Source organism: Phasianus colchicus, chromosome 7 (assembly GCF_987193195.1).
Source record: "Phasianus colchicus chromosome 7, bPhaCol1.hap1.1, whole genome shotgun sequence".
NCBI lineage: Eukaryota > Metazoa > Chordata > Aves > Galliformes > Phasianidae > Phasianus > Phasianus colchicus.
In genome coordinates, this window is record NC_143442.1 from 19,167,747 (window position 1) to 19,182,658 (window position 14,912).

Sequence of the window (14,912 nt, forward strand, 5' to 3'; positions counted from 1 at the left end):
GTCAAAAACAGGGTACTTAAACAAGGACCTAAAGTCATACTATTGCACTCTGTCCTAGTGTTTCACATTTCCTTCGTTTGATTTAGTGAAATTGTACCTATATCACTTCTTGACAAGAGTTTTGCGATGACTTTTCTCCCCTTAAAACAGAGGGATGTTTACAGAAGTACTTAAGAAACACTGAGGGACTGACAGCTAACCTAACCACGTTTCCATGAATTTATGTATTCATCTGTTAACGAGCAGTAAGGAATAGGCATATTAGCTTTATTTTAAACACCAACACATGGAATTCTTCCTGTGTTGACAGAAGACAAAGCCACCATACCACAGGCAGCTTAAGCCCTGCATGTAAATCAGAATGAAGAACGTGCACGTGACTTACTGTAAGGTGGAGCATCCTGTTCCACAGGAGGCTGCTCTGGGGCCAGTGCTGTTCAGTGGTTGAGATGTTTGTTGCAAGTGCAGGGGCACAGCTACAGCTCTGCTTGAGTAATCACATGCACACGTTGAAGAGGTGCATTCTGCAGCTTGAGTCTCTGCTGCAGTGCCAGGAGATGGCTGCTGAGGCTACAAGAAGTCAGAGCACAAACATGGGTAAAGTGTTAACAGTGATGAATGCTTCATAGCTTCAGCCTGGCCATACAATAGGCTCTTTCTAGAATCCTGGCAGCCATTTTTTTAAGCAAACCCATCAAACGTTAAACCTCACTAACACAGCTGGAGCTCCAGTGTATTTCTGGGAAATAGCTGTGTGGTGCCACGAGATGGCATGCAATAGTTCCTTTTGGCTGAATTCACAAGATTAGGCTTTGCACTGATGATATTTCCTCTTGTTATTTTTTTCTCCAGCAGACACTGTATTCAAATGGTTGCCAGCTGGCTGCTGTATGCTAGATAGTACCTTGAAGAATCACAGAGAGGTAACTGTGAAACCAGCTGACTGGAGGCAGCTATGGGCTCAGCTTAAGCTATTTCAAAGATGCAGAGTTCTGCTGCCAGCTTTCCAAGCTAACCATGGGGGCAGGGGCAAAGTTTGTTTTGAAGAAAAGAGCTCTGTACAGGCAGGGACTTGTTTTAGATCGCAGAATGCTTAAGAAAAGCTCTGGGTAATATTTCCAGCCTCTAAGACATGTAAGTGAGTGCTGATAAAGGAATCAAGCTGAAGGGGGCAGGATAAGGATCAGCAATGTTTGATTGCGATGGCTTCCTCAATTACAGACTGAGCTTGGTCTGTTCTAGTCAAATGTGCTCACAATCCCTTCCCTGCCACAAAGGCCTCGCTGGCATCAAGCTGAGGGTTTGGCTCATCAATTGGGGTTGGGCACATGGAATCTCTCTCGTTTTAGGTTTGAATCCTGTAACGGACATAGGCAAAAAGATCACACTGCAAAATATTTCTGCTTTTGTAAACTGTGTGTAAGCAACTCGCGCTTTGTAGTCGTCTTCTGTGCATTCTTCAGGACAGTGCCAAGGATTCGTTACATGTCTGGGCAGAGCTGTGCTGGGCATTCTACAGAAAACCAAAAATTCTTAATGTGATTTGCCTACACCACCTGTGGTAGAAACTCTGGCTGCCATATAAGGGGGAGTCAATACTCACCACTGCACACTGGGGTTTTTTAAATTAATTATTTAAGGTGCAAGAACAATCTCATAAAACAGCTCCCCAAGTCAAACAAAACTGCATTCAGCTAGGTGATTCTTCATCAGTTCTGCCCACCCTATCACCTACTCCATCTGAAGAATTAAAGCTCCATAAAAGCTAGAGCAGAGATATTTTGTTAGACATCAGATTGCTGTAGGATTTAGTAAGTTTAGCAAGGAACACATGCCCTTCTCAGGAAGCCTCAACTCATATTAGTTGTTAGGTGCCACTGTGAATAGTGCATAGATGCACTATGGTGCCAGTGTGCAACCAAAAAATAAGAATTTCACTCTGGGAACTGATTAGTCAGTCTTAGGAACATCCTTTGCACAGTACTGCACATTAGTACCAAGGCACAGTTTTTGTGACATGTTATACTTGGTGTGAGTGATCGCATCAAGACTCATCATTCAAAGGCCACAGATCCAGCCAGGACAGGCATGCAGAGACCTGCTCTGAGTAGATCTGGCTAAGTAGCATTAAGTGGGGTTCACCAGTTTGCTACCTCCTCCTCAGCGAGGCTCCTTCTGAGTCCCAGCAGGTAAGTGCAACCCCATCTCTGCCCATCAATCACACACCCCTCTGTGCTGCACACTCGCGCACCTACAAAGGCAGAATTTTGCCCTTAAGAGAACACTGCAAATGCAATTGTGCTGTGCTTGCAAGCTGAGTACAGCCCTACCAAATAATCAAATTCTCAGCCTTTGATCCTATAGGATCAGAAGATAGGGCTCCTCCTCAGTTGTGCAATGTTGTACTAATTTCTTAGTGCAGTGTTCTGTATTAGGCTCAGCTAATCCTTTCTAAAAGCTGTTGCTCAGCTCACCCACAAAAGAACTTCAGAGAGACCACAGAGGTCAGGATCACCTTGGGCAGCCCATGGCAACAGAGAAAGCCACTTCTGCCAGCAAAACAGCCCGCTTTAATAGCAGTTCTCATGGCTGAGAGCTGTTTACTCTTTGCAGAGGCAAGTGGCTGCAAATTCACATGCTTGGTTCATGGAATTTGCAGTTTAGGTGAGCTATGAAAGCCCAGCAGAAACTGAGAAACAAAAAACAAGAGGTGAACACAAGCTGCAGAGCCTGTACTTGAAACAGTACCTAGTAAGGTAGGAAGATGCTGGCAGATAAATCAAGATTTCAATTAATTAAAGGACCTTCCTCCAGTAACAGTCATTAGTAAAAAGCAATGCAGATCTATGAGCTGTACATTTGATAAGGGGTGCCGAACATAATAGGGTCCCAAGGTTGGTTCTTCTGGACTTTCTATTGTGCTGTGTGTTACGGCACTGCCTGGAATAAACAGCTCATTCCAGAGGTCCTGCTCCTACATGAATGTTAGCCACAAACAATCAAGTATCTTCAATAAACTCACCTGGTGTTAAAGAAATAGCTTTGATTTCTTCTCACTGCGGTATGCGTGCGCTGTATCACACAGCTCAGAGAGTAGCTAAGAGTCAGCAGTGTCCACCTTACTACCATCTCTGCCTTATCCTCCAAGCTGATTTCCCCGGAAAATACATTTTTCTCAATCTTCAAAACAGTCCTCCTTAAAAACAAACAGAAGATCTCAGATCTCCCACTGTATGGGCTTGGAGATGTGTGTTGGTTGCACAGCTTCAAGATCTGGAAAAAATCAAGCTAAGGGAGAAACAGCACAACTTACCTATGGAACATTAGAATTTGGAAGAGAATGTTGAAAATGCTATAGTCCATGGCTCGATTGTAACAGTCAGCAGGCACCGGTTGGGTTTGATCCTTCGTGATGGTAAGGCTGGAATTGAAAAGGTATGAGAAGTCATTTCCCAATGCAGTTTGTGCCCTCAGGTGGGCTGGAGTTCTCACAAACCAGGGAGCGGAACAAATGTGGTCACAGGCAGTGGCAGCAGCTTCCTAAGGCTCAGCCCTCAGACATTAAGAGACGTTCCTGTACATATAAACAGTGCTTGGATAAAATCCTGCTGGAATGCAACTGCTAAGAAAATAGGAAGCAACTGGAAGCCTCTGTATTGCCAAAGAGCATGCTGAGCACTGGAAATGTCTGAATTTGTAAAACAATTACCTTTTGTTTAAGGGTTATGTTTTTTATTTGAAACGTATTTCTTGTGCAGCTTATAAGCAACACCTGGTCAGAGAAAGGAAAAAAACCACGCTTCTTGCTCTTGGGCATGCCTTGTGTAACAATGGAAAGGAACGCACTGTTCCTAACACATTTCTTGTCCGTTTTCATTCCCAGCAGCCAAAAAAAAAAAAAAAGAAAAAAGAATAAAAATAACATCCTTCTGGATTGCATTATACTATTATACTTCTGATTATTTCTATCCTAAAACTGCATGTCATAAAGGAACAGGAAGGCTTTGAGGGAGTTGGGGTGAAGCAGCCAAAACCTTGAGGTACTGAGTGAAATGTTCTTGAAATGCTTCTTGGGAACTGCCATACACAGCTCTCAGGGAGGCCTCGCAGCACATCCTTACCTGGCTGCCCCTGGGACGCCCCAGCTGGCAGCACTGGGTACCGTCCTTGCTGTGCCCACCCCTTCAGCCCGCAGGCCTCTGCTTTGGACGCTGTCTCAGTATGAATACGAACAGGCCCTGTCAGAAAGGACCCGCTGCGGCAGCACCTGCTGCCATATCCTGTGCTACAGAGGAAATATTCCAGGCTAAGGCCTAAGGGCATCTCAGATTCTCAGATTCGTGACTTTTATCCCATCTCCTGCCCCCATTTTCTTCTTTCCTTACTCACCCAAAGGAAGCCCACATCATTTCTGGATGGTGCCTTGCACTGTCATTCTCAAAAGCTAGCACAGGCTTGCTAAAAATAAGTAAGGGTTTCTTTTGTTTTGTGTGATGTATAGGAAGCAAGAGGCTGAAAGAGATCTGTTAAAGGACAGAAAAGCCAGATGGCCTTCCAGTTAATAAACATATGTCTCAGATTAATCAGCATAACTATCTTAACAGAGAAGTGCTCAACAGTTGTTCAGAGCGACATTGTTCAAATCCCCATTAAAAAAGGGTGAAACAAAGTCTTGGGTTCAGCAATCCAAAGCACAAGCCTGTGCTGAATTACTGGAGCAAGACGAGAAACATTTGCTGTTTTGTGGGATGCTCTTGCTCCCCTCCTCCCCCCCAGCAGAGCACTCACAGGCACTGCTGTCCTCCTCTTTGAGTTGCTTTGGCTGGGCGGGTGATAGGCAATCAGTGATTGCACAGGGAGGAGGGCTAGATGGAGCAGCAAGCACTATCCCATGAGCAGCCAGAGAGAGCAGGGTGCTGGCTGCAGTGCTCACGAGGCCAAGTAGGGTGGTGCTCATCCCACTGGTAGGTGGGCACGAGCACACTGCCACATATTGCCACGGGAATGTACGTAGCTGTAGTCATTAATGTGCCACCTCACAGGAAAGAACAGATATTGCTGCAGTTTGCAGCACAGCTGTAAAACAGAGACTAAGCCCTCAAACTTAGTAAAAAGGAGCTTGAAGCAAATCAGAGATGCAGATGAGAAGCAGGAGGGGTTTTCAGTAAAAGAGACACAAAGTGGCACCTGAAGTTTATAGAATCGTTAAGACTAGAAAATACCACCAAGATCATCTAGTCCAACCATCGACCCCGCACCACCACGCCCCAGTGTCACACCTAGCTGCTGTGGAAGCTTCAAATCTATGGATGAGCTGGAGGGTATTCTCAGATTGAAACTTCAGCTGATAGTGGTAGATATGTACTGTTCCCAGGCTTTGTTTGCCTCACCAGAGGCAAGAGGTTATCTTTTACTCTCCAGCACGGTCTTTGTAATGCCACATGAAATGGCATTTTTTAAGGTTACACTGCAGAAGGAGCACCTGGCATGGCTGTTGGCTGTAACTTTGCTGTCAGTTACTAATGCTGACTCTGCACCCCTGAAAAGGATTTACACTCTGGGCCAGGTACTTCCTCACTGGGGATAACTTTTACCACCACATCTTGCTGGAACAAGATGGCTTGAAAACTAGGAAAAAAAGAATGAGGAAATCAGTGATACCAATTATACACCAAATGAAGGTAAGTCCTTCTGTCTCATTAGCACTTCAATTATGCTTGGATTTGAATTCTAAACATAGATCACAAGCATTCACAGGAGCAGGAACTTCTACTGTTGTAATCCCCTCCATACCTAAATTTCTCTCACCTATAAGATCAACATTAAGGATCTATCTGCTGGAGTCACAAATAAAAAGGACGTTGACAGTCCACCGCTTTCTTAGAAATAGGAAACGTTGTTTAGCAGTGTCTTATCTCTGGTATTTGCAGTGAGCATCCAGATTACTTGGCCGACTTCTCAACTTGCTGCAGTAGCTCTGTGGCAGGGCCCTGCCTCAGGACTCAGTGCTCTGAACAAGGCAGAGGCAGGACATTTTCACTATGCATGTGTGCATGCATTTATGTGTGTATATCTGTCTATCTAGATCTCTAAACGCAAAGTACTGAGGGACAACAATATTTAGCCTAAGCTTATAAGATTTTAAGTCATTTCTACCTGCTCTTGGTTGAGCACTTGACCCAACGCATCCCTTTTTGGGATTAATTTCAACTTATTCTCCAATTCATCACTACAGACATGGCAAGGAACATACCTATTTGCCTCAGGGAACTGGGCAGGACAGCAGAGAGAGAGAAGCAAACTCCTTTTTCACTTCCACATCTGGTCAGAAATTCACAGCTTCAAGAAGCCCCATCTAAAAACAGAGATTTCCAAAACATCACCTGCATTTTTAAAAGCACAGAGAGTGCAAACACATTGCCTAGTGTGGCATCAGTCTTTGCTAATTCTTCATCAGTGGCTTCATTTGACTTATAAATACCATTAATTAGTCTAACCATCGATCGAGTGAGAACCCTCAAAACTCAGTGTGTGCCCAGCCTGGCATGTGCAAGGAGAGTGAATGCAGGTACATGGTTGGATTCTTGAGTTCATGCAGGACCTACAAGAGTCATCACTTCTGTGCCCATGGGATATGGAATAATTAGAACACCAGCTTCTTCCTGCACTCGGGCAGTTAGGAAGCACTCAAATAGAGGGAGTGTTTTTGCAGCTCTTATTCTCTAGAGATAATGGTGCAGAAATGGTGTGTAAATGCTGGTAGTGTTTACATCGCTGTGGTGGCTTCCCAGAAGTTTTGGACTTCTGCAATCCCTCAGCAGACAGCACAGACCAGCATGGGCTGCATGGTGGTGGCTCCTATGTGCATCTGTGTGGTCAGGTACTTGTGGGCTGCACAAAATCCTGACAAGGCAGCCATGTGAGGCACCTGCATCCCCTACAGCTGCTGCACACCACTCCTTGCTGTTGCTGGGCGAGAGCACTGTCCCCACTCTCCGGGTTCCCCACAGCATCACTGGTTTGGGTCAGTGTGTAAAGCGTGTAAAGCTGCCGCCAATTCAGGCAGCACTTGGAGCTGCTGTGGGGAAGAAGCCACTTTGTTCCCAGCTCCAGCTGAAGAGTTTCCTCCCTGTCAAACCAAGCAGGGACCAACAGACAGCGCTAACAGCAAGCTCTAATCTCTGCAGTTCAGTAGGAAACCATGCAAACATGAAAGAGCCTAATGCTGGGTACAACTTGTGGTTCTAATGAGAACATGCCCTCAGGGTTTATAACAAAGAAATTCCAGTGGCTTTATTGCATTGTGTCTGAATTTTCCCCGCTACTTCAACTGGATACAGTGCTGGGAGATGGCGACTGGAGGAGGAAGTTATTTGCACAACTGCAGAGAGAAGCGAGCGACCTCAGAAGAAACTCACGGTCAAGACGTCTGTGCAGCACAGAGGCTGGAGACTGCCGCCTACAGCCACCATGTGGGCAATGCCTGCCCTGGTGCCAGAAGAGCATCCAGCTTCTCGTGCCCACCAGCACACACTCCCATACAGCTCCAGCTGAGGTAACCTTACCACAGAGCACCAGAAGACCACAGGCGTCACAGCCCCTACACCCTTCGCCACTTGGACCGGTAGCTGTACAATAGTGTTTTCCCTACGGGTGCACAAATGAGTGCCAAATGCTACTCTTAATTCTAAAGACATGGATGCTTCTGCCATGCCATCAGAACCTCATTGACTTTGGTGCAGCACTCAGATAATTTTCACATCATTAAGTATTTGTCTCGGGTCAAAAATTCAACCTATTTCATAAAGGTGAAAGGGTATTTCATTGCCCTACAACACAACCAACATGCTATTAAGATTAATAGCATATCATATACAGTACAAACTACCACTGTGTCCTTTCACCTTATTAGAAATTAATTTACAATCACCATCTCCTGTCACTAGTAAACCTTTACATCCACAATATCCTACAAATACCATGTGGGAAACCACAAGCAGTGAGCATCACATGAGCATGTATGACACGAAGGAGATAAAAAGTGATACTTCCAAAGGCCTCTGAGCTGTGACTGCATCGTTTTGAAGGACAGCAATGGTAGTCGGCAGTGAGAACCAAGAGAAGAGCTGAGGTACAACATTTCCAGCCATTTTCAATTGCAAACGTATTCTTTGAATCTTGCTTGAAACTATTTGGCTCTCATCAATGAATTTTATAGAGTCACCATTATGGTAACTGAACACCTGAATTCTCAAATTCCCTTTTTTTTTTTTTTAAATAATAGACTACCACTTAACACCAAAACTGAGGAGATAAACTTCAGAATGGTTGCAGTAAGTATAAACTGCTTTTAAATGCTGCTGCAAAGCCCCCACAGCAGCCACGCATCCATCCCAAAGTCCCAATCCTTACTTACAAACTGCTGCTCTAGTAAGAGGGATTACATAAACCAGAACATTCTTCTCCACCTTCTGCTCCAGACATTCCTCCCTGCTTCACATAACCTATAAAGAGAAACAGCGTACTCTTAGTATCTGCTGAATCAATAGATTGCCATGTTCAGTCAAATTCTATTAAATACTGATATAGTGTGCCAGTGTCTAACAGCGGTGCTGATGACATGTAAATCCTCTGCCTGGCAGAGGGAAGGAGGCCATGGTGCCTCACAGTGGCCTCTGAGCTAAGGAGAAAACAACTTTCATACTTTTCACCATTAAGAACAGGTTTTGTTTAACTTGCTAATCATAAGAGAAAACATTAAAATTAAGTAAAAAAGATGAATTTCACTAAAAGTACAAGAATTGGGACAGAAAATAAAGGATGAAAGAGGAATAACTCCTCTATTTTCTGTAGCTGGGTTCTGCTAATTGCATGATGTGACAATAACCTTCATGATATGTTAATTTGTTAGATTAGAATGTCTTTAGGTTCAGTCACAAAGGCTCAGTAATAAAACTGCCCTGACTTGTGACAGCTCAAAGAAGACAATCTATGAAATCAACCTCAGCATTTGGTATAGCTTCATGTAACCCTACAAGCAACATGAGGATTTAATGATATCACATCAATGAATGTGAATCGCCATTGAAGAAATGGAATAATATGCTCTGAATTCATTACAGACAAGTGCTCAGGTGTAGTCTGCCAATTAATGTGCGACTTACCTGGCTTTTCAATAGAAAGGCACACGGGGAAGGTATTCCAGTGCTGAAATCAGTGGAGAGAGCTCTGCCAGCTGCCGCTGAGCCACAGCTGTAAGCCTGAAAAGAACCATTTCTGCATGAGTTAGGTTATTTTTGTCAGCGAGAAAGTCTTCCATTATGCAAATATTCAAAGCTGCCCAGTAACTTCTCATGTAGCTGCTTAGAGGTACAACCTAACCTAGGAGAACAGAGGCCACTAAGCCAGCCCCACGTGCACAGCCACTGGGCTGGCCCTGTGCCTCTGTCACTCTCAGCCTGAGGGCAGACCAGGCAGAGGTGTGGCAGCCCTGGGGGGACATTTTACTTCTTCAAACCCTGTGAGCCAGGCATGCCCAACCTGTGGCATGTGGCCTGGCCTGCAGTCACCCTCCCATCCTGCACCATCATGGTGGCAGCTCTGCCCCACCAAGGAGCCCGGCCTTACCCTGTGTGCACACTCACTGCCCAGCACCAAAAGTCACTTCTCTTTCTGTTTGTACTGCTGAAACATTCACTCCAGTAGAATAGCAGCAAACTAGGCATATGCAGCTTCCAGTCGCACCTCACATCACTGGGTGGCTTATGCTGAGACAAATTTAGTAACAAACTAATGCTGACTTTGCAGCCTCACATACAAACCAGGATGAAAGGAAACTGAGAGAGAAACCTGCTCAGCTGCATACACACCAGTGAGATGGCAGGGAACCGATCCTCACAGCACAGCACGCAGGACAGGAAGTAACAGACCGAATACAAAAAGACTTCTGGTGCACCCAGCCCGGCTGCTGCGTTGGGCCTCCTCCATCGGACTGTGGTCACAGGGAGGCAACACAGCTGGGCTGGTCAGTAGGCAGTGCTTGTGGGCTGTGGGCTGTTTGCAGTCCTGCCTTCCCTACCAATACAGCACTGCCAACTCAGCCCTCAGGAGGGCTATTTACAACCCAGCAGACATGGCAATCTTGCAGGCACACAGAGAGCAGGACTGCAGCACTGTGCTACAAGACGCCACTGGTTTGTGAAACCAGTCACTCCACTTGAAGTGTTTCAGGCACTGGAATCTGGAGCCTCGCTTGCCATCGCCCTCAAATTTGAGTCTGCCTTTGCCCTGACACCCACCCAGGCCTCCCCACGACCTTCCCACTGAAATCTTCTGCTTTTGGAGTAGCACAGCAGGTTCCAGGAGCACCTCTGAAATGTCCCAGAGATACTATCCCAGAGCTGCTGCCTTCCTGGTGGCCGCAGAGCCTGAGGGCACACACAGGTCTGCCCTCACCACCCTGCCCATGGAGCTAACAGCTCACAGAACAACAGTGATTCATACCATACTTCCCAGCTTGTGCTTTTTGGCAGAGGGGAGAAACAAGATTTAAGCTCGGAAGCCATCATCGTGGACTGGTTATAAATCTGCCTTGGGTCTGTGCTTCTCTATGATCAGAAAGACAGGAAAGCAGAAGCAGGGATTCCTGGATGCCTTAAGACTTAAGGCATATTTTCCCTTCCACGGTTTTCACACACTCTATTCAGTCACCTGGCTAGGTCCCCAGCTCCTGCGCAGAGTCCCAGTGACACCCAGCACCCCAGCAAGCTGAGGGGTGCAGACAGCGGTGCTGTGCCTCGCAGACCCGTGACTCGCATACCAAGAGGGCTGGCAGCTTTGTGGGCTTTTGAAAGCTTCTCTAATTATGCAGCAGTTTGCTCATAGCTGCGGTGTGTGCGGTCAACAGCACTTGGGCAGCTGGCCAGCAACACAATGCTCTTCCCATCTTCTTGCCAGAGTTCAAAGCACTTTTCAGAAAATTAGCGTTGACTAGTCTCTCTGAAATCCACATCTATCAACCAGCACAAACCAAGTTAAAGGTGAAAAACGCTCCACAGATTTAACAACTTCAGTACAAACAAATAAAACAGTGCTAAAACACAGCTGTTTTAAAGAAACAAACCAACCACTGTTAATTATGACTGCAATGACACTATAATCACGGTAAGAATTCATCTTGCAGTTGCTTCTATAACTCACACATAGGTGTTTATATCACACAGTAATGTAGAATTCTAGCATCTTTCAGGACACATGGAAATTTAAAAGTATTTACGTGTGTAAAGTAAGACTTTCACTTGCAAGGTTCATTAAGAATCAATGAAGTTTAATTTCATTTCTTTAGTCTACCTGCTACTAAATCAGCAGAAAAACTTGGGGAATAAAGCAATGGATGATGTGTGATGAATCTACTAAAATGTGCATGAAATACAGTCTAAGCAAAGGATGTATGAATTACCTAGAAGTGATCAGCATTTCTCGACAAGTCGCAGTAATTCAGGCTTCTGGATTCAGTCTCAAGGGTACTTCTATCCCAAGCACAAATTGCTGAGCATCAGTCATCAGACACCAACTTGGACGTGCTGTGAACACAGAATGAATCCACGTGGGGATACAAAATTTTTACTGACAGTACCATAAGTTGCTTACCTCCAATACACAGGGTTGTGCTTGTGTTAAGATCTTGCAACTTCGATTTGAAAGATGACACAGTGATTCTTCATGTGCATATATGAAAATGCATTAAGTGTTTAGATTTCAGAAGTAAGCATCTGTCAAGGTGGAGTAACTGTCATGTATTCAGCCACCACTGCCCATATTCCCAGATTCTAACAAGAAGAAAAACAAGCGTGCATGTAATCAGTACAATGCATAATCCCCCTTTTCTTTAGGTAGCTCTACAGTTTTCGGTTACTTCAACAGTTCTCTAACATATTGCTAATATTGCTACATTGCTATTCAACGTACCACAACACATTCCAGATACATGAAAATAGTTAACACAATCTTACCTCTTTTCCTTAGGCAAAACAGTCTATAACTTCCAAGACACAGAAGAGGATATAATGAAATCTAATGTTAGCATGCAGCCATGGCAAAATCCTTGAACCCCACACCTCGGTTTCACACTGGCAGACGATGGAAAGGATGCAGTCCCAGTATGCTGACATAACATAAATGCAGAAAATATCAGTCTATTTTTACAGCTAACAAATTCTAGAGAAACCTACTGAAATAACTGGAACTGTTTCTGTGAGACCTACTCATTGAAATAATGGTTATTTTGTTATGACAGATGCTTCAAGTTTTATGGAAGTCTCCCCTTTCAACCCTACCATTGCTTGAATAAATTACTCTGTTACTTCTGTTCACCATCAAAGTGAACTTGTTTTAATAGGTGAATGTAGCTCAGCGATAAGGAAAGCAGATTTGTCCTTTGTTAAAACACAGAAATGCAAAACCTGCAAAAACACAGAATGAAAACCTTGAAATTTCAACTGTCATTGTTTATTACTGTTTTGGCTACATTCTCTACAATTTCAGCAGCATCTTAAAGAGACAGTTAATGTTTCTTTATATACAATGAAAACAAAATGGCTTGCAACATCAGAAACAAGAGCAACAGTTTAACTGTACAATACTAAATGAAAACCTGTGGTAATAACAGCCTCCTTTTTCTGAAACATGGACAAAATTACAGATAGTATTCAGCATCCAGAATGGGACAGTAAAAAGAATAGTGAACTGGAGAGAGATACGCTGTTTTGAAAAATAAGTTTCTACCATACAAGGCAATTAGAAAATGTTTCACATTTTAAAATACCTGTACAAGCCACAAGAAACATTTCCTTGTTGATAGGAACTTCCAGAAATAGAGAATAACCATGAGCAACTTCTACATCTAGTACTGATGCACTCTACAGGATGAGAGTGCAAGAAATTGACTTACGGAACTGTATTGCATACAGCCAACACAGTTCAGTTTTACATGCCTTGATTGTTGATGAGTTTCCTACTCAGTCTCTCTGTAACGTACAGTTTACTTGCACCTTAAGGAGGTCATCTGATTCTTTTGCTGAAGTAAAAGCAACACTGTTTAGCAGCAATTAAAAGCGCCTTGAGGGAGACTTAAAAAAAATACAATATCCAATTAGAAAAAGCCATACTTTAAACATTTGTACAGGAATAAGTTGCTGAATTTAACTGAAAATGTGACATCTGTACAACAATTTACAATAGAGCTAGAAGGGAATTTATCATTATTCCTGCATAGAATATTATACATGACCTGTTCGCATTTGGTTTCATACTGTTGTTTGCTTTTATCAGAGGCCTGGAAATTTTCACATGTTTCAATACCACAGCAAGTACAGTATATTTAGAAAACTAAGCTTATTTCAAAATTAGCAACCTATTTGAGAAGTAAGTACCAGGAATGCCCTATCAACCTAAATTCTGTGAAAGAACATCACATGTTTGGAGGTACAAGCCTGAGTGCCAAATAAAATACTATAATTTCATTGAGGAATCTGATGTAGGACACAGCTTTGACTGTCTTGCATTTCTTACTTTGGTTTCAGAAGATCAATGTCTTGGAAACACGGCAATTCATTTAGTTTATTAACCAGACATGGAATTTTTCTTGTCCTCAAATTTGCTTACTACCTTTTAAAAAAATTTTAAATAATGAAAAACTACCCTTCATGTTAGAACTTTCCAGTATCAACCGAATGTACTTTAAGTATTAAAAAGATTATTTACAATGTTCCCCAGAAAAAACTAAAAACCTTTTCTTCAGTCTTAAACACAGTATACCTGTTAGTGTGCAACAGGCAATGTCATCCTTCAACATTTAAAGGTTGTTCTCTGAAGGGTATATCTATTCACAGTCCATGACCCATTCCAATCATACAAACAACACTATGTAGGAGGACTTCAGCCTGAAAACACAGTTATCAAACTTGTCCTGCGTAAAAACACCCAAATGTTCTCAAGCTCACGTCTGCATCTGGAAACTACACCAAGGTATCATGCCATTCCTCAGTTGGAGAAATTTCAGTATGAAATAATGCTTGAAGTAGGTGGCGTAGGGGATGCTGCTAGCCCAGTCATATGTAAGTTTCCTGAAGAATTTGATCTCCTCATATGGGGGAGAAGGTAAGGATCATTAGCCAGTTGATGGACATCAAATCTATCCTCTTTTCGGTATGCTAAGCAGCGTCTGATAAAGGCCTAGAAGAGGAATGCAGAAAGTTACAATACCATTCCAAATCCATCTGCTTACAATCAATAAGCATGTCCTCCCAGATAAACCAGGTTCTAAACAGACTCTTGTTCTTATATAATTCCATTCAAAGACAGCCTAACATTCTACTACAGATTCCAATGAAAAATAGAGTACACTGTAGCAGAAAAAAAATCAGCAAGCCTAATTGGCTTAAACTAATCACACTTCAAACACATACTTCAGACAAAAAGATGTATGAACTATATCTACAAGCAAAACATTAGCATTTCACACAGGGAGAATTCTTCTTGTGTTACCCCTTAACAGCATAGTAAAAGCAAAAAGCAGATATCTGAGAAAGTAGAAAGGAGCTCCACGGAGCTTCTAAAACCATCCAGTAGTGCACTGCATGAAGAGCAGAAAATGTAGGGACAGTTGCCACTTTCAACAGGCACTAACCAAAAGACCATTTAGGAAATCACCACCTAGCTGGAACTTCTCTCTCAGAAAGGAGTCAATTCCAACTGATCTAAAATATCTTAAGAACTGGGAAAAAAAATCTCTGTTTATCTCCAGAGCTGCTTTTGAGACACTGTACTGTCCTTCATCAAGGCCCACTTGGTATTTGTCAATTATTGCATGATCCAAGTTTCTGTTAAGCTTCATGTCTAATATATACAGAACA

General features: G+C 43.3%; 1 protein-coding gene across 8 annotated transcripts in view; it reads right to left on the bottom strand.

Annotated features, from left to right (window-relative positions):
* TLK1 (tousled like kinase 1) overlaps positions 1 to 14,912 on the bottom strand; it is a 79,427-nt gene that overhangs the window by 1,349 nt on the left and 63,166 nt on the right. For 5 of the 8 annotated variants that reach the window (XM_090144013.1, XM_090144011.1, XM_090144015.1 and 2 more), the window contains exons 21-28: positions 13,816 to 14,232; positions 12,012 to 12,163; positions 11,459 to 11,828; positions 9,165 to 9,260; positions 6,254 to 8,504; positions 3,314 to 5,628; positions 3,023 to 3,196; positions 386 to 570 (exon numbers count right to left, since the gene is read on the bottom strand). In XM_090144013.1, the coding sequence (XP_090000139.1) occupies positions 14,056 to 14,232 (177 nt within the window). In that variant the 3' untranslated portion in view covers positions 386 to 570; positions 3,023 to 3,196; positions 3,314 to 5,628; ... (3 more) ...; positions 12,012 to 12,163; positions 13,816 to 14,055. The remainder of the gene's footprint in view (positions 1 to 385; positions 571 to 3,022; positions 3,197 to 3,313; positions 5,629 to 6,253; positions 8,505 to 9,164; positions 9,261 to 11,458; positions 11,829 to 12,011; positions 12,164 to 13,815; positions 14,233 to 14,912) is intronic. The other 3 variants (XM_090144008.1, XM_090144009.1, XM_090144010.1) reach the window with 3 other exon arrangements.